At 38.7% G+C, this 24,857-nt stretch overlaps 1 protein-coding gene across 15 annotated transcripts in view; it reads left to right on the forward strand.

Annotated features, from left to right (window-relative positions):
- Window positions 1–24,857, forward strand: part of CASK (calcium/calmodulin dependent serine protein kinase) — a 209,243-nt gene that overhangs the window by 123,158 nt on the left and 61,228 nt on the right. For 11 of the 15 annotated variants that reach the window (XM_069873017.1, XM_069873049.1, XM_069873027.1 and 8 more), the window contains 5 exons: window positions 5,847–6,022; window positions 8,173–8,295; window positions 10,875–10,958; window positions 12,567–12,666; window positions 17,790–17,807. In XM_069873017.1, the coding sequence (XP_069729118.1) occupies window positions 5,847–6,022; window positions 8,173–8,295; window positions 10,875–10,958; window positions 12,567–12,666; window positions 17,790–17,807 (501 nt within the window). The remainder of the gene's footprint in view (window positions 1–5,846; window positions 6,023–8,172; window positions 8,296–10,874; window positions 10,959–12,566; window positions 12,667–17,789; window positions 17,808–24,857) is intronic. The other 4 variants (XM_069873038.1, XM_069873079.1, XM_069873123.1 and 1 more) reach the window with 1 other exon arrangement.

Consider the following 24,857-nt stretch of genomic DNA (forward strand, 5'->3'; position numbering starts at 1 on the left):
CATTCTTGTAGTTGCAACACAGGAAAACCCTAGATCTGTGTAAATTCATGTGGGTAGTCAGTTCATTTTGCTGAGCTAAGCGCTGCTCAGAAGTGCAGCTCAGCTGTCCTTCCTCAGGTCAGTTCTTAGAATAGCCTCAAATCAACATTTGCTGCTTTGGTGAACCCAGAGAAGCGGTTAATTGTCGTCCAGATGACCACTGTCCCAGAATGACTTCAGCCTTTTAAGTTTCTAATACATACATACACACATATATGCTTTTTTTTAAGTCTCAACCTACTAAGAGTCTGTTTTCTCTGAGTTTGCTTTTTCATGGAGATGAAATTGTGATTTCTATCATCACTCTCCATCTAATATCAGGATCTTGTAATCTTCACTAAAAAGATAATAAAACCAAATCATTCTGTAGTTATTTTCACTGAGTATAATCTAACAGTTAAATGGCAGGACTTTATTTTTAGCCTAGCCTTCTTTCTCATTTCATTTGAATTTGTGGAGTTCTCATTTTAAATATAAAAGTGAGTATTAAGGTTTAGTAGTACTGATTTTTCACCGTGCTATTAAATAGCATCCATTTTTCATCTGGTTTATAGCAGCAGTCTTTTGAGGTCTTAAGCAGATGTGTAGAATGTTACCTGTTACTGAACTAGTCTATTCCTTCTGTTTAGCATCAAACAGTTCATTGCAGTGGATTTTTATTGTATGCTGGTTTTAACCAGGGCAACAAAGATCCATTTTTTCCACTTGCGATCTATGTTCTTTAAATTCCAGGAACAAAATTTGGGATGGTGAGAGGGAGCCAGTGGTTCTTAACCATAACTTCTATCAGTTTGTCTGTTAGAGCTCTTGAGTACTAAGGAAACAAGCAATCTCACATTCTGATGTGACGTCACCAGATAAAGCAAAAAAAAAAAATTTAAAGTATGAAAAGGCTATAATTTCTCCATTATTACATAAAACGTAGGAAACAAACCTCAAGAAGCTTCTTCTGTTAGAGAAAAATGTGCCTATGGAAAAAAAAATATAATATGATTAATGTTATTGATAATGAACAAAGCTCTGGCAGCAGATGGCTAAGAAAAGCCATTATGTTTTGTCTGCAGTTTTGATAAGCACACTGTTACAAGTTATGGTTGCTGTTTGTTAGATTCAATAGTTTTGTAAGTGTGTTTGTACTTGCATTTTCTTGCCCTGTGGTCAGGAAGCAAAGTAGAGCAGGGGAGGAGATCTGAAATTATTGTCCACCATCAAGACCCTGCTTTGCAAAATTTAGGGAAGCTGATTAATGGTTGGTTTTGAGAAACTATTCTGTTCTGCATATATTATGAAAGCATACAAATAATGAAATATTTTTCTTGCTTATCTATTTCTGCCAAGTAATTTTAATCTGAAGCATTACTTGCTGGAGGGGAGGAGAAAGGAAAAAACTACCTACTTTTGATACACTCTTGACAGCATAGATTACTTATTTTATACAGCCCTTGACATCAGGTCAGGCCATATTTGAAAACTAGAAATAAAAGAAACAAGCTGTATCTTTGGAGGGAGATTAGTTTTGATTTTCCCCATTTAATCAGTATTCTGCATGTTAAGACCAGCATAACTGCACGTGGTAGGTTGACCTTGACTAAGGGTCAAACTCCCACCACCTGTTCATTCACATCCTCTCCTCAACAGAGCAGGGGTATAAAATAGGGCAAAAAAGAGCTCATAGTTCAAGGTAAATACATGCAAACTGTTTACCAGGTACCATCAGAGGAAAACAAAACCAGACTTGACTTAGGGAAAACCAGTTTTAATTTATTTCCAATTCAAATAGATTTGGGTAGTCAGAAATAAAGACAAAACTGAAAACACCATCTCCTTTTCTTCTGTTCCGAGGCTCAACTTCACCCCCTTGCTCCTGACTGACTCCTTTACTCCCAAGCCCCAAGTGGTGTGGGGAGCGGTGGGGCACGGTCAGTCCATAACAGCCCCACTCTGCCATGCTCTCCTCTTCACGCTGTTCTCCAGCATGGATCCTCCCATGGGCTGCAGTCCTTCAGGACAAGGTTGCTTCTGCATGGGTCCTCCACAGGCCACGGTTTCTTCAGGGAATATCCACCTGCTCCAGCACAGGATCCTCTGCCTACAGGCTGCAGGGTGGACACCTGCTCCTGTGCAGGGTCCTCCAGGGGTTGGGTGGCAGGGAGGTACCTCCTCCACCCTCTCCAGGGAAATCTGTGCAGGACTTCCTTGGAGCACTGCTTCCTCCTGCTCTTGGTGCTCACAGGCTGTTTCTCATGCTTTTTCCCATACTCCTCACTGCTGGGGAATGTTTTGCCCTTTCTTACACATGCATTCTCATCTTAGGAATGTACCATCGTCTTGGCTGCTGGGCTCAGCTGTGCCCTGCAGAGGGTCCATTTGAACCAGCTGTGTCTGGAACAAGCCCAGCCACTCTTCACAAAGACCACCCCTGCAGCCCCTCCTGCTGCCAGCACCTTTATAACTAAACACCTACTCCCAGTAATACTATTTTATTGTTTATTTAGCATAAGTTGCTGCTATATATGTTATTTTACACTATGGGAGAAAACGTCGGATGGGTGACTGCAAGGGCACATTTTCTTCAGAATGAGATGTTCTGTACTTTGGCCTTCACTGTAATGCAAATGCACTGCAGACTGAAATGCATTGGCCAAAACGAACACTGAAAAACAAATAGAAAGCCTAAACCTTTAGATCATCTTCTCACAGCATATAGTTTTCTCCCCTTGTTCAACTCTGCAATTTGTTGCTTAAAACACAAAGAAGGTCCTGAGCTGACAGGAGTGGTACATAGTTATTGGAAATACACATTAAATCAACTTAGATATTGTTTTCTACATAGGATTCTTAATTTCATTGACTCCTTGATCTAAAGTTTAATGCCACTTTTAAGTAGCTTTGTTTGACTTTGTGTTACCTTGTCTTCTAGTGATTTATGCTGTTTGTCTTTTGAATACTCAGTTTTCTCTAGAGTTCCCAGATTTCATAACAGCAATTGAAAAGCTTGATAGGAACACAGAATCCTCAGAATATATATGATTTTCCATTCATATTAGTAAAAAATATTTGAACAAGCTTTATTACCACAAATGTTGTTTTCAATGTGTAAGAAAGGTTACACCTGCTCTAAAATTGCAAATGGGTGACTATGCACCCAAACAGCAGGAAGTTTACTGCTAAGACAAGCAGACTTGGGGAAGCCAGGCTGCACTGTGGTCTTGCATGATATCATCTGTGCTAAAGATTTCCGGACTCTGGTATGCATACCACTAATGCCACACGAGCAATCTAAGTGATGTACAGATACTGTTTGACAGATGTTGCTGCTTATGTACACACATAGCCTGGTGCAGAGCTGGAAATGCTGATGCTTTTGCTGCCACAAATGATGGCATCTTAGGAGGAAAAAAAAAAAAGTTAGAAAACCCTTATAAACAGAGATTTGTAGGCAGGAAAAAAAAAGAGTGGCAGGAGAAAGCCACTGAGTTCTTAGCAACTTGTGTATGCTGGATATATATAACTCCACCAGTACAGGTTAGAGGGTGACCTGCTGGAAAGCAGCTCTGCCGTGGTGGACAGCAAGTTAACTATGAGCCAACAATGTGCCCTCATTGCCAAAGAAGGCCAATGGTATCCTGGTGTGCATTAAGATGAGTGTAGCAAGCAAGTCAAAGGAGGTCATCCACTGTCTCTGCTCTGTCCTAGTGAGGCTGCATCAAGAGTACTGTGTCCAGTTCTGGGCTCCCTAGGTCAGGAAGGACAACTACTGAAGAGAGTCCAGTGGAGGGCCATGGAGATGGTCAGGGACTGGAGGATCTCTCTCAGGAGAAAAGGCTGAGAGACCTGGGTCTGTTTAGCCTGGAGAAGAGAAGACTGCGAAGGGATCTTTTTACTGCTTATAATTATCTAAAGGGCAAGCATCAGGAGGATGGGGCCAGACTCTTTTCAGTGGTGCCCAGCGACAGGACAAGGGGCAACAGGCACAAACTGGAACATGGGAAGTTCCATCTGATCATGAGGAAAAACTTCTTTACTGTGAGGGTGACAGGGCACTGGACAGGCTGCCAAGAGAGGTTGTGGAGTCTTCTTCTTTGGAGATATTGGAAAATCCACCTGGATGTGCTTCTGTGCAACCTGCTTGAGGTAAACCTGCTTTAGCAGGGGAGTTGAACTAGATGATTTCCACAGGTCCCTTCCACCCACTGCCATCTGTGATTCTGTGATGCATACTTACCATTTTCCTTTCTGTCCCCATCAGCAGGCATCTAAAAGAGAGAGACTCTGGGGCATCCAAGGAAATAACTCTTCCCCTCATTTTTGTGAGCTTGGAGGTTTGGCTTTGAGGTTAATCAGTTAGGCTTACAATATCTGTCTTTCTCTGTCCAGAGTCCCTCCTTTCCCTCCAGTGATACAAAGGATGAGGTGGATTACCAGCATCTTACTGTCTTGCTGCTCTATGCTTCACATCAGCCTAGACTCCAAAGACTTTTTAAGATGCTGACCTAGCTTAGTGGTGAAGGAAAATGCCTTTGTCACAGGCAAATTCCTAACATTTGCATGGCAGAAGGATTGCTTCATAAGCTGGGAATGAAAAGGTTTAACACAAAGCCAGGTGAAGTAGGTGCTGTTTCTCTTTAAGAATAGCATGGTGAAAAAGTTACTTTCTGTGGGGTTTTTTTAATACTCATAGATGTACTGGGGGCTAGTTAACCAAGTGTTGTTAGATCACGTTCCTGTATTAGGTGGTATAAATGAAGTATGGTCTTTTCTGAGTAAGCTACTGCCAGATAATCTACTAGGTGCTCATTACCAGTGCCGTGACTTAGCTAACTTATGTTCAAATGGTGTGCGGGATAGGCTTGTCTAGCAATGGTCTCTTTACAACACAAGATTAAATTAAATACATGCTTTTTTAAACACCTCACATTCTCTAGGTTGCATTGTAAACTCTCCTAGCCTCCACAAAGTTGCTACAAGTATTGGAATGGAGCCTCTGAAGTCCAATGTAGTATCAGTGAGCAAAAATAGAAGCTGGTACAAGTGGTAACAGTTTGCTGCTGTTGTGGATTTCATGTATTACATAGAAGTTGCATGAATTTATTCTAATTGGTTTATCTACTCAAAAGATTATTGGGTACTAAATATGTTTTGTTTCTGTGGGTTGGCATTCGTTACCAATCCAAAATAAGTAAGTCTCAGAACCATTACTATGTGGCTTTTGTTGAAAACACTCTGTGAAACATATTAGTGTTATCTTTTTATCTGTGCTAAGATATTGCCTACTCCAAAGAAGTTAACACATTTGCTAGCATTCTGCATTCTTGTTGGCAGTTTCAGTGTGTTGGCTAAGGTTTGAACAGAGCATCAGACCAAGCTGTGCTCTTGCTAATTAAAGGCAGCTTTTTCAAGTAAGACTAGACTTTTTCAAGTAGACTAGAACTCTGCAATATGTTTGTTCATGCTCTCTAGATTAATAATTCCTGTTTCAAAGGTTATTCAAATTAATATTTTCATGGTGGGTATTTTACTGAAGAATCTTAGTGCTCTCATATAAATCTTGTTTCACAATCTGCAGGGTAGAAGAGAGTATTCCTCAACTTACAAAAGTAGAAATTGAGCAAAAGGGAAACTACTGATTTGTCTCACTGGATATGTTTAATAAATACTAAACTTAAGGGGAAAAAAAGGATTATGTTAAATGTTTAACCCATGAGGAAAACTTAGTAGAACTGTTTTATTTTAATGCAGTAATAATTCTTCATTTTGATGCTTGACACACATTGCTTTGACTCAATTTTGTTTTTATTTCCATTTAGGACGTGTAGGAACGCCTCATTTTATGGCCCCAGAAGTGGTAAAAAGGGAACCTTATGGGAAGCCTGTAGATGTTTGGGGTTGTGGCGTGATCCTTTTTATTCTGCTAAGTGGTTGTTTGCCTTTTTATGGAACCAAGGAAAGATTATTTGAAGGCATTATTAAAGGAAAATACAAGGTAAATGACAGTATACCCGAGTCCTTTTCCAGTGAAATGAGCTCTGCTGCTAAAATTTCTGGAAATGGGCTTTTGTGTTTAGCCTGATTTAAATTTGAAGCTTATAGAAATCTTGTCTGTGTTACATAGAGAAAGAGGTGTTTTTCTCTCTCCAGTCTTTCTTGTTCCTGCTGTGTTTTGTATCAGTGTTAGGAATTAGAGTACAGAAGTATTTACTCAGATGAACTAATAAATGGGTGCAATAACTAGTCCCTAATTGTACATGGAGCTCGGTAGGATTGCATAAGTTTAGGCTGTAAAGTGTGACATACTACGTGTTAACTTAGTTTTATAGATCATTTAATTTTTTAATTGAATAAAAGAACTATTGTAAAGGCTGGTCATCGTATTGTCTTGATTTAAAACAACTTGTATGCTACTGTAAAAACGTAGTTATGCATTTTTCTTTTCAGTACAGTATGTGGTAAAGTGCAGCTGATAATTCAAAAGGAGCCGCTTGCAACTGAAAGCAAATCTGTCTGTGTGCAAGATAAGCGTGTTTCATAACGTCAATATCCTTGAGCCATTATGGACACAAATTTAAAGCTTGGAGTTCACTATTTTTGTAGTTTTGTCTGAGATCACTTTTGCTCTACTTTGCAACCAAGGTCATACATGAGCTGTGTATTAGCAGATCATGAGTGGAAACTCCCAAAACTGTCTGATAGCCTGTTATATGGTTTAGGAAGTATTTTATTATATGAAGTCTGCTAAAATGTAAGTGACAGCAATGGTACTGCACTTGGTCAGGAGCACATTTTTTGTTGTTTAAGTTTTGTATTGTTAGAAACAGCAGGATTTCTTCATGGCACTGGTTTGGGGATTGTATGGACTGTAAGGCATTCTGGTTTCACTTTGTGGAAGATTTCTTCATGGAAGCACTTAAGGAGCTAAAACCTTTTGGAAGCCTACAAGTTAACTTTTCTTTGTTTACAAAAAAGTCACAGCCAGCACATTGTGTCTTCTCAGTTCCTTTTCTGTTCTTGCTTCCACAATAATATGTTTATTTAATGAAAATACTATAAGGCTTTCAAAGCAGTCCTGCTGCAAATTTGCAATTACCTTCATTTCATTACATGAGAAAAAGAAATGGCAAATCACAACTATAAATGTGCATTTCATAGCCAGATAATGTTCCCAAGTGCTCCAATTTAAAGCGATCATCTTTTGTAAAGACTGATTTTAAATAAAATGGACCTCTTTAAAATAACAGATTTTGAATTTTCATTTAGTACCTTGTAAAGTTAGCAGTGTACCATTTAAATTAAAAATAATATTCCATAAATCAAAGAATTTTTAGAAGTAGTTTAAGGTGTAAATCTTTTATCACAGAAGGATTTTTTTTTTTACTTTGATGTGGTCTTATCAGGTGTCCATCATCTTGCATAGTTGAACACTAACCTGCGTATGCACAAGATGAAAATATATTCTAAATCATCCTTCACATCACTGTCTCCTATAGATAGAGTTCTGCTCTAAAAAGTGTTGCAGTTGTTTGTGTTGTTTGTCACATGCCAGTGTGCTTTCCTACCCTGGTGCCTGAAGATGCCTAACTGTTGTAAAGTTGAAAGGAATTTATTGGGAAAAGCCTTTGTCCATGATACCTGTGGGACGGGACCACAGTAGCTCACAGGAGGCATTAGCCCACCCTCTTCTTGATCAGCATCACTGGCATGAAGTTCTGGGTTGATACAGACAGACTGTCATGCCATTCTTTATGTTGATTTCAGGAGGAGATTTAATTTTCATATTTATCGTATGCATAGTTAGCTTTCAGATGAAGCCTTGTTTTTTTTCTTTTTTCCAATGAAGGGTCACTTTTATCTGAACAAACTGTAGCATGTGTAGAAAATTATAATGTGATATTAACACAATACCAAGGATATATCGGATTCTATATGATACGGTGCTCACTGTTTTCAATTTTTTATGCCATTTCATGCAACTAATGCACAATTATGTAAGTTATTAAAAAAATTTATAACTTCCTTTTACATTAAGTTTGCAAGTACCAGCCACTGTTATATCTCTGCAACTAGTTTACATAAAAAGTAGGTTATTTTCTATATTCTCATTTCTAATTTAATTTCTTTTTTCTTGCTTGTGATCAGATGAATCCTAGGCAATGGAGCCATATTTCTGAAAGTGCCAAAGATCTGGTACGCCGCATGCTTATGTTGGATCCAGCAGAAAGGATAACAGTATATGAAGCACTGAATCATCCCTGGTTAAAGGTAGTAAAAGCAGCTGTTTACATACCAGTTTCCTCTTCAAGGTAGAAAAATATTTATTTACTTATTTGAGCTTTTTAAGTAGACATGTCGTTGTACAACATGTGTGATAATATACTTTAAATGCTTTGTAAGATTAGAGCCTGACGTTTTTATAATTGTGAGGCCTGAAGTCTTGCTTATCAGCGAGAGCAAACTCACTTAGGCATCTTCAGCAGCATCAGAGTAAAGGGAGTAGGGCTGCATAGAATAAAGTTTGAAGAAGGTATTTATGTGTCTTTCTGTGGCACTCAAACTCCACAGGAGTCGTTTCTGAGCTCTTCTTTACTCAGTCCTATGTAGACCTCTTTCCTATTAGGCATGTAGCTGTGCAGTTTATTGCAGTGCCTTATGCAACTTAACTGTGCTGCTTTCTTACATTAGATTTCTGAAACATCCCACCAAAGTGAAGAAAGCATGTAGTGGTGTGTTCCTCAAAGGCCACTGTAACTACATAAAATTATATGGCTCCTGGTAATCAAATTATTTTTCAGTGGTGGCAGAATTTGCAACACAGTTTGAGCCAGTGCTGGACACTGAAGATTAACAACAGGAGCAGGAGAATATACACCTAACTTCTCAGCATTCCCATTAATAGGCTGTGCTAAATATTGGAATTGGAGAATGATGAGTGTGTTGCAGATTTAAAAGCTGGCAAGTACTGGTTCAGAGTGTTGTCTTTTCTTTGGCAGAAACTGATGAAATAACTATTTTTCTTTGCTATCTTCTCATTTTTTTTCTGTAGTGTGGACCCAAGGTAGAGAGTCATACTGTCAACTGAAAGAGGGCACTTATTTGGAAAGGGTGCTGTTCTGGTGTCTGCACCTGGACTGTTTATATGTTCTACATTAGACAAATATTTACACTCAAAAAACCCCAAAACGCCACATAAAAAGAACCTAGGAAGCACAGGCTTGTATGTTTTTCACCTCCCTCCAAGTAAATGGTATAACTGGTAGTGATTGGAGTCATTCTTAAACTTCTCTGCTCTCTTTCTGGCTCGGACTCTTACATTCAAAGCTGCAGAATGATCCAGCTTATAAAAGGCATGTGTGGTTTTTGGGAATACAAGTGGTTAAGGCACTTTTCTGAATATTGAGGAACTGTAAGTTCAAACCTTGCCCCTTCAAAGGAGCTAAAGTTCTGTCTGTTCATGGGGGGCACGCATAGTGCATCAATATTTCAAAGATATTAGGAAAAAAAATTTCACAAGAAGGGTCATTGGGCACTGGGACAGGCTGCCCAGGGAGGTGGTTGAGTCACCTTCCTTGGAGGTGTTTAAGACACGGGTGGACGAGGTGCTAAGGGGCATGGTTTAGTGTTTGATAGGAATGGTTGGACTCGATGATCCGGTGAGTCTCTTCCAACCTGGTGATTCTATGATTCTATGATTCTATGCTTGGGAGTCCCGGATGATCATACTCCAGTTATTGAGTCTGTGGTAAACACAGGTGATGTGGTTTTACCTGCTTGGAATTTGACTTGTCCCTCACTTTGTTAGCTTACCCACATTTAAATGCCAAGGCAAGGTATTTGTTAAACATTGTTTTGACAGAAAACTTTGCCATTTTTGCTCTTCGAGCAACTAAGCAGGTTAGGCTTTTTAAAACAATAATTCTGTAATGCGAATGTGCAAGTTCTCTGTATATAGCGTAGCACTTGTGATGTCTGTGGTCTCTCTGATCTTGCCGTTATTTATTGAAAGACAAGGAAGAAGAGAGAAGATTTAGTTTGAGACAAGTTTGTTTCTAAGCTTAGGCCAGCATCCTGTCAGTCAGTCCTGTCTTATTTTTGCCTGTGATAAACTGCCTTCCCTGTTGACTCAAATTTTCTTAAAATCATTTTTAGATAGCAGCCAAATATGGCATGAGACAGAGACATAGTTAGAGCCATAGAGAGACTGAATTACTACTGCTAGTGATTTCGCACTGATTCAGGGGATGCATGTTATAAACATTTACATTAAATTAATAAGTGCTTCTGTGGTGATTTAGGGTGGGGGAAGAAACTGGCCAGCTGCTGCAAGTTCTGCCTCACCGTCTGCTGTACATTGGCAAGATTTTGATCTGTGTCTGCAATGGAGAGGATTCTTCCAATGAGCTAGCACCTGGTGCTACCAGCCATCCAGCTGGCACTTACTGCTATGTCAGACACATACCTCATCTCCTGAAGTGTCTAGCACGCCTTAAAAGAGTGCTTGAACACAATGCTTCGCTGGGATTTGTGACTCCCAAAAAGCAGAATTACTTTGTGCTTGCCAGCTTGAAAGGTCAATGCTAGTCACAGACTGACTTAACCGTAAAAAAGACTAGAGTCTTACTACAAAGTAGGAAATACCCCTGACCCAAGTTAAGGATTATTTCAAAATATTTTAACCCCCTCTGTTTATTGACGTTTTCGTTAAGGTGCAACAAATCATCATTCTCCTTAGGACACTTATTAGCTGTACATTTCTTGCCTAGTTTCTTAATGTCAAGAGTGTATTAAGAGCTTGTATTTACAGTTTCTTCTTTTTCTGTGTGTTTTTTTTGTTTTTTTTTAAGGAGAGAGATCGCTATGCATACAAGATTCATCTTCCAGAAACAGTAGAACAATTGAGAAAATTCAATGCAAGACGAAAACTAAAGGTAAAATGAATGTAGTGGTAAAATAATCTAATTATATAACATGCATTTTGTGTGATACTTTATTCATTTTAAAAGTGCTGAGAGAAACCTGTGCTCTGAAGTCAACAATAAAATAAAAAGTTGAAACAGACCTTCACACTCATTAATTGCAATAATGTTTTCTTAAGGATGTTTGTCCTTTCTTTCTTAATACTTATTTTTCAAACTAAATTTCAGCCCAAATTCTCTGTTATCAACCAAGGTATGTATGAGGTCTTCATAATAAATCAGTTCAGTGATTCTGTGTAATAGGAATTATTGGAGAAGAGAGAATAGTACAATGACTTCTGTTATTGTTGTTATTATTGTTACATTTATAATAAAAGTAGCATAATAATGTTTCAGTGTCTTTTTTTAAGAAGTGCAAAGATGTATTCTTCAGTTTATCCTCTTTATGCATAACTATGCATGAGATTATTTCTCAGCCATATTGAGAAGAATGTTAACATTTTAGCCCAAAACAACGTGGCTTTCCTGCAGTTCCATCTTGGCAAGTTTGAAAGAAACATTTTTAAATTCACTGAAAGGTTGAGAAAATTTTAACTGGAACTTGCAGCATTATGATTCATGAGTTTTTTTATAATTTATAGTAAAACACACGTTCAGTTCTGCATGTTGAGTTGTCCCTTTGCAAAAGTTTAATGTAGCTGCAAAACTAACTATGATTAGGATGCAATAATTGCTGTAGTTCATGATTAACCGCACTTTCTCGTGGGTGGTTGGTATGTCCAGGTAATACTTTGAATAAAATGTTAGCTAGTACATTTTAGAATGTGTCCTGTTTTCCTGCTCTGAACGTAGTTTCAAATCTTTCACAGATTTCTTCCTAGGGAGGCCATTATATTTAGTTTCCCAAGAACTTTTTTACCTGCACAATTTGTTTTCTACCATTTGTCCAAAGCAGTGTTCTGCAGAATGTTTCCAGAAATTCTTTGTTGTCCATTTTGCCTACTGCCACAGCTGTAAGGTATTAAAACCTGAGTGGGTAAACTGTAATTTACTTGAACAAGTAAATATATGTCAGGGCAGGTAACTGTTTTTCTGGTTGTATAACTTCCCATGTAACCCTCATTCTGGGAGTCTGAAATTATTACGCTTTCATGTAGATACATGATAGATGTCAAATATCCTAGTGCTGTCAGTCTTAGATTCTGACAATTTCTCAAATACCAGCATATTGCATTGCTTTACAGAGTAAATTTTTATACTTGCTAAGCTACTCAGTCTAGGTAAGAGGGAAAAAGAAATAAATCAGTTTTTTTTTTACATCGTACTATGGGAATTTATGCCTCACAATTATTTAAAGTGCTTTTCTGTGAAGAATTGTTCTCATTAATCTCCTCACAAAGAATTTATTTACTGTTTATTAGAGTAGTATATGACCAAGTCTTCTGTTAGATGTGGTCAGTGATAACATTGAAGCAGCACCGAAAACTATAAAATTTGTCTACTCTTCACTGAGAAAGTCAGCACAGGACAGACCTTGGGAGACCGAGTGATACAAGGTGTCTGGAAATGTTTCATTTTCCGTCTTCATGTAATTTAGACTTTGTGGGTATTTTTGTTTAGGGGGCAGTACTAGCAGCTGTGTCAAGCCACAAATTCAACTCTTTCTATGGTGACCCCCCTGAAGAGCTGCCAGACTTCTCTGAAGACCCCACCTCCTCAGGTATTTTCACATAAAGTTTATTTAATGCAGTTAACTTGTCTTAATTCTATAGTGACTAGAGTACCAAATGCTTACTAATTTCTCATTATTTCATGAAGTTGCAACTTAAGTTAACATTTAAATGTGAAAGCATAAATCATTTTCGGTCATAATCATATTAGTGGCTGGAGAAAATGAAGATAAAATCTCTGCAGTTTTAAGTTTTTACAGAAATTCTGTCTGAGTTTTTGTTGTTGCATGTGCATTTAATTACAAATACCGCTATAAACTCATATTTCTCTGTATTACTTGAGTGTAAAAGCTTATTGAAATTTTGTCTGGACAAAGGAGCAAGGTTCTCTGCCTTACTAATAGTTATTTATAAAAAGAAGCCACTATGTACCAGAGTTTCGTGACTTCCTGTGTTAGAGAACAGTATGATTAAGATGTCTCCTCTTCAAAGCAGGCTGGGCAGTATCTCTGATACTATAACCCAGATCCCCAGACCTTCAGACAAGACCTGTACTTCAGAGACTTCCCAACGTGCTTCAAAGAGGAGATAATGCCTTTGCTGTGCTGTGAGCGCATCACTAGGCCTTGGGCAGGACAGTGATGTTACTCCAAGCAGTCCTTTTGTCTTCAGCCCATGTTTGGGGATTTAAATAATCCAGCGGTCCCTGTACTAACCCAGCCCTGTCATAGTTATGTATCTTAATTTTGACATAAAGTGTTTGCATTGTGAAAGTCAGGGTTGGTATATCTGATCTAAAATTAGGATTTAGGATCAAGTTAAATGAACGTCTAAGAAAAATCTAATGCCAATGGGATTCACTTTTATGTTTCTAAAGAAATAAATAGTACTGGCAGAATATTTTAGCTATACACTGACTTTACCAGGAGACATTTCAGGTGTTTAATTACATGTGCTGATGACTCCCCTTACCAATACTTTTATAGGTGAGAAAATTACTTACTGACTGCATATATTAAGTGTTCCTTTTCTGCTTTTTCACATCAGCAAGTAATTGTTATTAATTATTTCAATGCCATTAATATAGGAATTGGGGACAGCTTTTTCTTGAAATTCTTCAATTTCACTTCTTGGAATTCATGTTTGAGTGCTTAAATCAAGAGTGCTTCATCCTTAGTGATGCAGGCTACTCATCATTTTCGTAGAAGTGAATGGGAATCTCACATCATTTATTGCAAATGTGTAATCACAGCCTCGTGGCTTAATTTCAGGCAGCCAGCTTTTGAATACTTGATGTACTTGTAAGTAAGGATCCATATATTCTTTTAAAGAAAGAATAAGTTGAGTTTGCTTCATCCAGAATTACTTGAAGTGCTTTAATTTTTGTTTCCAGCTACTTCCCCCATTTCAATAAAACAAACAGGCCATCAGCACAATTGGCAGTGGCAACTTTCCTAGTCTAAAAACTGCAGTTCCTCTTTCCAGTTTCAGTCTCACGTCAACAGGGCATGTGCCTTCCTCATAGGATGATGTAATTTCAGATATCAGTATACAGCAAAGGTAAAAATTCTATTTTTTTTCCGCTCACATTAATCCAGTACGCATGTCAATTCTACAGAATATCAATGCTGGATTCATTTTAATCTTGTGTTCTTCTCCAAAATAACTGAAATGATAACTTGAATTTCTCAGGAAAGAATAGTTGTTTTCTAAAATAACCTCATTGACCTCACTAATGAGAGATCACAATGATTCAAAAACCATACTAAGTGGATAGTTTTCATGATGTTTCTTTCCCTGACCCAACTGCATTAGTATCTCAGGATAAACACTGAGGCTTGCAAGAGAAGATACTACAACTTTCAGCTTCTGAAATTGCTAGATATGGAAATCTATTTTGTTTCCTCTTCAGAAATACACTGATGAAGTTTTCAGTTGTTTCTAGCTTATAAAGACAGTCTCTTGTGGTGATTCTGAACTGAACCAGTTTGTAGAAATATGACATAAAACTTTTGAATTGCAGTAGAAACTTGACTATCTTAAGGTTAAGTTTCCTTTCTAACATCTCATAATGTTATTCCACATCATAAACTCTAATGAAGAGCATTTAATATTTTAAACGTTGCTACCTATTTAATCCTCCCATAAAGCTCCATGAAGTTTACCATTAAAATTAAATTATTTGTCAGAAATAGGCAAATGTGGAACTCCTACTGAAATAAAGAGGCTGAAATCTTAATTCTTATTAGGTTATGCAAGTGTTACATCCTGTTCTCCAGGTCTTTCTAAAACCAGAAAGAGAACATTTCAGTTTTGTCCTTTTTCCAGATTGTTCTAGAGGTGTTCTTCCTCTGAACACCAGAACCTGGGATCGCTGGACCCTCTGAGCATCTTCCTATACCACTAGAGTAATAACCTGGGTTATGAAGGCACTATAGGTAGCAAGTCAGATTACTTTCTTAGATGCAGAGTCACAAACTATGTTCTTGTCAGAAAGCTTTCCGTTACCCATGAGGGTTGGCAAATTGTGTTCATTCCGATCGAATTTATTACATAAATAAATTAAATTAAATTTAAAGTCAACCAGTTTTTTTCTGTACACGTCTTCCTTGCGTTCACAGTGTGTGCAAATAATTCTTGGTTCCCGCAGCTTGTTCTGGGTGACCTATTTCCTCTTCCATCAGCAACTGTGCTTTGAAGGACTTAACTTGATCCTGCTATCATTCTCTTGGTAACATGGCACAAGTCAGCCTTGCTGAACTTGGAGAGTATGATAAAGGCTTTTAAAATGTTGGGGGAAATTATGTAAATATTTATTAAACTAAAATATTACTTTACTGATGATAGGCTGTGCTCAGGAACTTATTTAGTAAAGCCACTAAACAGCTGAAATGTCAAACATCTCGCAAATATTTTTTGCTAGAATGTAAAACATTTAACTTTCAGGTTGCCTGTCTACAAGCCCTTGTAAAATGTTGGTTTCCCAAGGCAGTGAGTGTTTTGGATATTTCTAAAATGCTGAAACAAATATAAATCAGAAGTCATCAATCAGCAGCCGTTAAGGCTAAACATGGCACATGAGAAGATTTGGCCCACTAGAGAGTATTTGAAGTGGACCATGAAATTAATTAGGTTCCTGTTCCTCACCCTCCCTGTCTCTCCTATCACCTGATGGACACTAGATCAAGGCAGAGGATTTCCTCTGCTTGTGTCATGCTGACCATTTGTACCCTAACCATCAACAAAGAGATATAATTTTCAAGTGTGTTGGTAACAGTGCCTCAGGCTGAAGAACAAACATCACTATTGTAAAGCTTTTCATGTTTCCTCCTTTTGCTTTTTCAGCTCCCCCATTCTGCAGCAGGCCAAGGGAAGGCTGTGGAATTGCTTGACATTTTGAGTTGGGGAGCTGAATCCAGGAAAACTATCTAGATTATTGGTGTTTTAAGTAGATTTGAGATGTTTAGGTTTATAGGCCCATAGTTAGAAAAGCCCGTAACTTAAAAAGGGTTTTTATAACTTTGTATTTCAAAAAAACTTTTTATAGCCACATTTTCGGAATTACTGAGTCAGTGTTGGAGTTCAGACAGTGGAGAATCTTTGGAAAACTGTGTAATTGATTTTTAGATTAAAACAAGCCTTACCTTTGGTTAAAGGACTTTATAATGCCTGCTTTAATTGCTTGGTTTATAGTGCTCATATTCTGAAGTGTGACCAACAGGTTTCAGGATAGCTTTTTGCTGCAAACAATTCTAGATTCCTGTAAGGCATTTTATAGTGCTGTGGTTCAGTCTAACCACAAAGAAAGTTTAGCAGTGTATTTTATAAAGGACTGACTAACCAATTGTACTTATTTAGCCTCTTATGCAGCACGGTTGCAGAATTTCCTGACCTTTGTGTGCTTTCTGAGCTCTGTGGTAGTGGTGTAAGGTGATGAACTTTGGCAATGCACAGAACACAGGCACATTTAATCTACATCAGCGTTTCCAGCTTGTTTTCTCAAAGAGCAATACACAAATTTTAAATGGCATTTTGATAAATGCATTTTTATATTTTGTCTCAGGATTGCTGTATGTAAACTGTGGTTTTTTTATCTTGTTAAACTTGATATCGTCATATCAAATGAGGAATTTTTAACAGCATCAGATCTTGATTTTCAAATCCGAAAGTAATAATAATGGGAAAAAAGCTAAATCTGTTAGTCTTTCAGAGTGAGATCAAAGAGCAAATGTATGGCCAAGTTTTAAGATCACTGTTTCCAACATATATGGAACTGACTTAGAGACAAGATAGCGAGTGGTTAGTAGTTTCGTGGGGTTTAGATTCCATGAAATAAGGGCAATATAAGCCCATATCTTAAAAATGATCCATCTTATCGACACAGGGAAGAAAAAGAAATACTGTTGTTATGCAAAAATTGCCACTGATTTTGTAAATATTTGCAAATGGTCCTGTGCAGCATTTTTAAGTATGAGAACTTCGGGGAAAAAAATTACATTCGCCTTGTAAGTTGCTGTTGTTATTAATTCCTTATCTAGTATTGCAGGTGTAACTGACTATCAGGTTTGAGATCATGAATTTGAGTGTTTGCAGTGTTCCATTGTTATTTTTATGATCTCTCAGCTATTTAATCTTTATTCTGGTATGTAAATTCAAAAGGTTTTGAGTATATAAATTCACTATTAATTAAAAACAATAGTAAAGGTGTATTTCTAAATCGTTCTCATAATGCTTCATACTGATATTTTTGTAAAAATGTAATTTCAATGTAATATTGCTAAATTCTAGTCAGTAAATATATTAAATAATGTGTTACACATTGTTTGCAGTCTGTTGAAATAGTTTGTCAGTTCACCTCTTATGATATCACTGAAATCATTTTTCATCCATGAGCTTTTTAAAATAGTTTATCCTATGTTGGAAAAAGTCTGACATTATAGATACCTAACACTGCATACATGTGCTACCTTCCCTATGCCAAGTGTTTGTTTTCCTCCCACCCCGGCCTGCAAGTCCCATTTGCTTCACACATAGAAACCATATTAAAATATGGGGGGGGGGGGTCTTGTCTTCTTTTGTGGCTAAACTAGTGTGCTAGGTTGCAGCTTTTAAATCGCTTGTTCTGAAATCTTCATACTGTTTGTTGTTTGTCCAAATGCTGCCTTCCTACTAGGACTTCTAGCAGCAGAAAGTAGGTATCCCTTTGTTTTCCTTTAAGGCATATCATTCAGCAATGATGTGTGTCTTTGCATGTTTAAAGATCAGCTTTCTTCTCTTTGCTCAGTTTTAATACTGCCTGTTCAAGAAAAATAACCTCTATGTTTTTGACTAAATCTGTCTGCAACTTTGCAAGCATAATTAACCAGAAGTAATATGATTTCCAGGGAATTCTGAAGATTCTAGTAAAAAGGCAGTATTAAAATTACCTGGTTTTTTGTTTTCAATATTTGCAACACAACTGAAATAAAATTTAATTTTCATTAAATTACTAAAGGAAAAATGGTATTATTTTTGTGTTTTAGTTCCAAAATTAGTGTTTTCACGGGCTAATGGGATGTTTTTCTCATAACACTGAACATATACTCTAGCGTCAGTCATATTATTTTCTTGCTATGCCCTTGCATGAACTTACTTCATCATTCTGTGTTTATGTGATATGATATATACATTGTGTATATGCATACATCTAATTTAAATAACTGTCCAATATGTGTCTCCTTAATGAAGGAATATTATTGGCATGTAGAGAGGAGGTTCTGCTGCAAGTTAGCTAAACACTTCATAAAAGACTGAAAATGCAAGCACTTCTAAAACCTGCAGACTATACTAGACAGAGGAAAAAGTGTGAAATTGTAGATCCTTTGATAACAAACCACAACCATTTCAAAGTCAACAAATTCAGCATCTCAAAACACACGCTGTGAAAAGTGGGGGATTTCCTGCAGCATTTTAAGATTTGTAGGCTAACAGATCTTCAATCCAAAGCCAGGGCAGCGAGACACATGTCCATCACTCCGCTTCTGATTACACAAGTGGATTTTGTTGTGGTTGTTGTTTGGTTCATTCTTCCAGCCTCATAGGTTTTAGGGGATGTTTTGCCTTGCCTTCCTATTTTTCTGTCTCATAATGCCTGTCTGGTAACATGAGAGTAAGAAACCAGTGGATTTGTTACATAAAAGTTCTGCAACAGTACTACTTCTATACAGTTGCAGGGGGGAAAGATCCTCATACAGAGCCTTTGCCAGTGATTTTGGGGGTTTGTTTGTACATAGAGACTTTCTTTAGTAAACTTATCGACTGATAGAGAGGGTGTTGTGTTTGTACTGGTCAGAAGAGGGTTTCCATATGTTTTTATAATGAGGAAGAAAGTATCTTTTACTTTGCTGATTTGTTTAGTTGCATGTGAGTGTAAGGTGCATGTTTGGTCTGAAAATCAATACCTTTTCACTACGTATTTCTTTACCATCACACTAGACTGCCTTCTGTTATATTTATGCATAGTTTTACAGTGAGAGATAACTGGGAAAAGGAATTAGCAGACTTACGGAGATAGGAGAAAGCTGGGGAGATGCATGTACACAGTTCCCCTGTGTGTGCAGAATAAAATTAAGACTATCTTCAAAATAGAACATCAGTTTCTCCCCATTCCCTCTTCTCCCCCTTCCCTTCCCTTCCCTTCCCTTCCCTTCCCTTCCCTTCCCTTCCCTTCCCTTCCCTTCCCTTCCCTTCCCTTCCCTTCCCTTCCCTTCCCTTCCCTTCCCTTCCCTTCCCTTCCCTTCCCTTCCCTTCCCTTCCCTTCCCTTCCCTTCCCTTCCCTTCCCTTCCCTTCCCTTCCCTTCCCTTCCCTTCCCTTCCCTTCCCTTCCCTTCCCTTCCCTTCCCTTCCCTTCCCTTCCCTTCCCTTCCCTTCCCTTCCCTTCCCTTCCCTTCCCTTCCCTTCCCTTCCCTTCCCTCCCCTCCCCTCCCCTCCCCTCCCCTCCCCTCCCCTCCCCTCCCCTCCCCTCCCCTCCCCTCCCCTCCCCTCCCCTCCCCTCCCCTCCCCTCCCCTCCCCTCCCCTCCCCTCCCCTCCCCTCCCCTCCCCTCCCCTCCCCTCCCCTCCCCTCCCCTCCCCTCCCCTCCCCTCCCCTCCCCTCCCCTCCCTTCCCTTCCCTTCCCTTCCCTTCCCTTCCCTTCCCTTCCCTTCCCTTCCCTTCCCTTCCCTCCCTCCCCTCCCCTCCCCTCCCCTCCCCTCCCCTCCCCTCCCCTCCCTTCCCTTCCCTTCCCTTCCCTTCCCTTCCCTTCCCCCTCTTCCCTTTTTGTATTTCCATATATAGTATGTGTTCCTGCTCATGTTTAGGAGCGCTTGTTTTCTCTTTTATATCTTCTCCCTTCTTTTTTGTTATTTTGTTTGGTGTTTTTCTCCCTGTTTTTCTCTCCTACACCTATTTCCTTTCATTTTCTTCTCTGACTTTTACATGCCTTTCTTTTCCTTCTTGTATTCCATAGGTGTTCCTACCTTCTTTCATTTAGTAGTAAATCCCAATAACCCTCCACTGCACTGTCATCTTTCTGCAGTTTCACTGTAGTCTCCACAAATCTCCATCTTTCTAGTTCTGTCCCTAGATGCTCCCTGATGTCAACTCTAGTGATTCTTGCAGGTGTGGCGATGAGCATCTGGTCCTCAGTTGGCTTTCTCTGAATCTAAGAGGTTACATCAGCACAAATAGTGGAAAGATCCTAATCAAGATACTTTTCTTGCCTTTGATGGAAACAGCGTATGTTCAGAATTTTATTTACAAGACCAACAGGAAATAGAGGTGTTCTTACCTGTACATTTTTAACTCCTGTCAACTGCTGCTAAGGCAGACCAGGCCTTGTATAGAAGCTGGGCATAGTACTTTGTAATTATGCTGAAATTAAGCCTAGGCTTTCATGTTTCACTAAAGTAAACAATTTTAAACATGTATGTGATTGTGATTTGAAAACTTCAGGTGATAGATACCCCATCATTTCCACAGCATTTTGATATATTGCTTAATGATCTAACACGTTAAACATTTATCCCTTGTGGTTTTTACATCATAGTAATCAGATGCCAAGGAAACAAAAAAATAGAGGCACCAATTTATACAGTTATCACTAAATTAGGTCATTTAAAAGCATAAGTGGCACTGGAGTCTTAAAGTAGAAGCAAGGAGTCTTTGTTTTACCTGTCATACATGAAAAATAAAAATAAAACACATGAAACTTGAATTCCACATCATAGAGTTAGCAAAACTTATCTTATTGTCACTTCACCGGATGTGTCCTTTCAGAATCTCATAATACTTGAAAGATTTTTTTCTGAAAATAACTGTACTTTATAATAATGCCTATACTTGGTTTTTATGAGATTGGATTCAGTGACTTCATTGAATGATTCGACTATTTGATCTCTCCTAAGTTGAACGATTTCTGATGTTTTTTCATATGTCCTTGCTGTATGCGCTAGCCTCAGACCTCTTCCTAAACAAAGTGAAAGGTAAATCCTGCCTTGTGAAATGCCTGTAGTGAATCACAGAATCACAGAATCACAGAATAACCAGGTTAGAAGAGACCCACCGGATCATCGAGTCCAACCGTTCCTATCAAACACTAAACCATATCCCTCAGCACCTCGTCCACCCGTGCCTTAAACACCTCCAGGGAAGGTGACTGAACCACCTCCCTGGGCAGCCTGTTCCAGTGCCCAATGACCCTTTCTGTAAAGAATTTTTTCCTCACGTCTAGCCTAAACCTCCCCTGGTGGAGCTTCTTCTCTTTAGTTTTCCTTAAACATTCTAAATGCACAGTAAGGGCTTTGAACCGAGAAAGAGCAGTTTTGCTAGAAAAGAAAATAATTAATTTAAACTCTGAGCATGACAAGAGGAGAAATAAAAGATAATTCCAACAAATTTCCTTCTGCCAGCTGCATCTTGGAAAGTCAAGCACTTTCCTTCAGGCTTGAAGATCTCTTCAGTTCATCAGCCTTTAACTGACATACTGAAAATGCTGAAAGAAACTTAGTGCAGTCACTTTTGGTTCCATCGGTAATGTTTTTCTTTCTTGCCTGTGAAGCTTATCTGTGATCTCTCCATGCTTTTACCAGCAGATTCTCAATCCCTATATTTTCTCAGGTTTTCTGCTGTGTCTCCCAGTGTAGAAACTGTGCTACAGGCAGAGGAATATTAATGGCACCTTTCAGCTTAGCATGCTTGTAAATTATCAATAAAGGAGCAGTTTTTTCTCTTCTCCAGTGCACCTGACCCCCTGTGGAGCAACTGTTAGGTTGCTACCAAAATAATTGCCCTTTATTAACCATCAACTTTAAAGTAGTATGTCTCAGCTTATAATAAAACTTATTAATCGAAACAAGAACCATTAGAATAGATGCACTGATGGCAACAAGAAAAAAGTCTGTATGTTCTGGTAGCATAGAAATCTGGACTCCTGGAACTGATTAATTCTTCAAAGGTGTTTTGAGCTGCTGCTTGGTTGTTAAAAAACTTCTCTTGCAGGAAGTTGTTGGGATGCTTGAAAATGTGGTAATTGGTGGGAGAGAGGTCTGGCGAGTAAGCTGGGTGAGGTAGAGCTTCGTAGCCTACTTTGTGCAGCTTCTGCAGACTCATTTGTGAGACGTGTCTGGGCGTTGTCATGGAGAAGAACTAGTCCTTTTTGATTGACCAATGTTGGATGTAAACGTTGCGGTTATTGGTTCATTTTGTTGATTTCCTAGCACTGTGTCTCTGCTGTGATGATTTCACCAGGATTCAAGAAGTTGTAATGGATGATTCCATTTGCCATCTACCAGACAGTGATGATAACCTTTTGATGCAGCTTGGGTCTGGGAAAGTTTTGGTGGTTCACCTTGGCCCAGCCGCTGCATGGAATGCCATCAGTTGTCATATAGAATACATTTTTCATCCCATGTCACAATGGAAGTATATCAGTTCTCTTGTGCAAAAGAAACAGAGAGCAGTGGTGACTTTTTTATTTTCATTCAGCTCATGCAGCACCCATTTGTTGACTTTATTTGATTTTCCAGTTTGATGCAAATGTCAACAACAGCTGAGTGGTCAGCGTTTAGTTCTTCTGCAACCTCTTGAGTTGTTTTGCATAGATCAATAATGAATCCATCACAGGATATCTGCTTTCTGTTAACAAATTTTTTGGAACCAATGTCAAGCTCTACGCTTGTTGACAGTCCCTTGGCCAAATGCTTGGTTGATATTGCTAGCAGTTTTTGCTGCTTTACATCCCCTTTTGAACTTGTACAAGAAAATCGCTCAAATTTTCTTTTTTATCCATCTTTAACATCATGATATGAAAAAGAAAAGTGAAAACAAAACCTTTAGCATAAATAAGAGCGAAATTTGCCCTTTAAAATGGTATACAACATGAACATGGTTAGTGAAAAATTTAATCCATAAGAAGCATCACAGTTTACAATGACAAAAAAAGCAAATGCTTTTTGCTGACCAGCCACTTTTGTAAATGAACCTAACTTAAGTTAATACATCAGTTGGAAAAAAGTATTCAGATGCATTTAATGGGAGAAGTCTTAAGAAATCTTATTGCTCCAGAACCGTGAGCTGTGAGCGAACGCAATACTGTGGCATTTCTTCACCTTGGTGTACAAGGAACTGTGAGAATCTTTCATTGAAATTCGTCCTAAATGTGATGCAAGAATTTCTAGCCTTGTAACTTACTTTTCCTTCTAAGCCATGAGGTCACAAGTTTTGTGTAATTGTTTTGGGCTGGTTTGTTATGTTTATTCCAGTTTTTCAAGGTTTTCAGAGAAATAAGTGAATTTAACTCGTTTCCTTGTGTGGTTAGGTAGGGATTGGGTTTGGTTTTTTTATTGTGTTCTGAAAGTGCAATAAATTACAGGAGGGCTTGAGTTAAGGAAGTCTGGTAAGAATTTTTCATATTGCGGGGAATGGAATTTCAAGAAATATAGCAAATTTTGGGGTATTATCTATCTTGACAAAAGGACACTGGTAAATGAATAAATAAACAGAATAAATATGTTAAGGAGAAATGAGTGAAATGCAGAATGTGTTATGAATTTATTTATGAAAAAGCATTCAGCAGTTCAGTGTCAGGCACCATGTTTTTTGCTGACTAACACTGGACATAATGCCATCTTTCCAGATGTTTATACCACTGTGGAAATACTGAAGACATGGGCTGTGCATGTTTAGATAAGCCAAATTTAGCATTCTAGTAATGCACACAAGTAGCAGCCACCACTGATGTCTGATTGTTATAACAAGTTTTTCCACAAGGAACAAATAGGGACTGGCTTACTATAGATTTATGTTGTGTTTCTGTATTCTCCCCTGCTGTGAGTTCAACTCTCCTCATGGATTTCCACCTTCTATAATGTATCCTGTTACTCCTTTTTGTCCCTATATCCCTTGTTCCTCTTTTCACCCATACGCCATATTAATATCATCCACATCTTCCTATTACCCAAAACAATCCACTGGTCAAAAGACAGCAAATACTTTGACTGGGTCTGAGATAAATAGGCAAGCAGAGCAAACAGAACAAAAAATAGAGCTCATGTGACACCAAATTATGCAGGATTATTGATCTGCTTGAGGGAAGAAAGGCTCTGCAGAGAGATCTGGACAGGCTGGATTGATGGGCTGAAGCCAGCTTTGTGGGGTTCAACAAGACGTAAGTGTGGGGTCTTGCACTTTGGTCACAACAACTGAATGCGACACTACAGGCTTGGGGATGAATGGCTGGATAGCTGTCTGCTAGAAAAGGACCTGGGAGTGCTGATCGACAGCCAGATGCATGTGAGCCAGCAGTGCTGCTCAAATCCCCCTAACTACAAGAAAGACCTTGAGGTGCTGGAGCATGTCCGATGAAGGGCAGCGAAGCTGGTGAAGGATTTGGAGCACAGGTCTTATGAGGAGCAGCTGACAGAATGGAGATTGTTTAGTCTGGAGAAAAGGAGGCAGAGGGGAGACCATATCACTCTTTACAACTACCTGAAAGGAAGTAGCAAGTAACAAGTGATAGGACGAGAGGAAACGGCCTCGAGTTGTGTCATGGGAGGTTTAGTTTGGATATTATGAAAAATTACTGAAAGGGTTGTCAAGCATTGGAACAGGCTGCCTGGGGAAGTGGTTGAGTCACCATCCTTAGAGGTATTTAAAAGACAGGTAGATGTGGCACTTGGAGACACAATTTAATGGTGGAGTTGGCAGTGCTGTGATTACGGTTGGAC

The sequence above is a fragment of the Phaenicophaeus curvirostris genome, chromosome 1 (genome assembly GCF_032191515.1).
Source record: "Phaenicophaeus curvirostris isolate KB17595 chromosome 1, BPBGC_Pcur_1.0, whole genome shotgun sequence".
Lineage (NCBI taxonomy): Eukaryota > Metazoa > Chordata > Aves > Cuculiformes > Cuculidae > Phaenicophaeus > Phaenicophaeus curvirostris.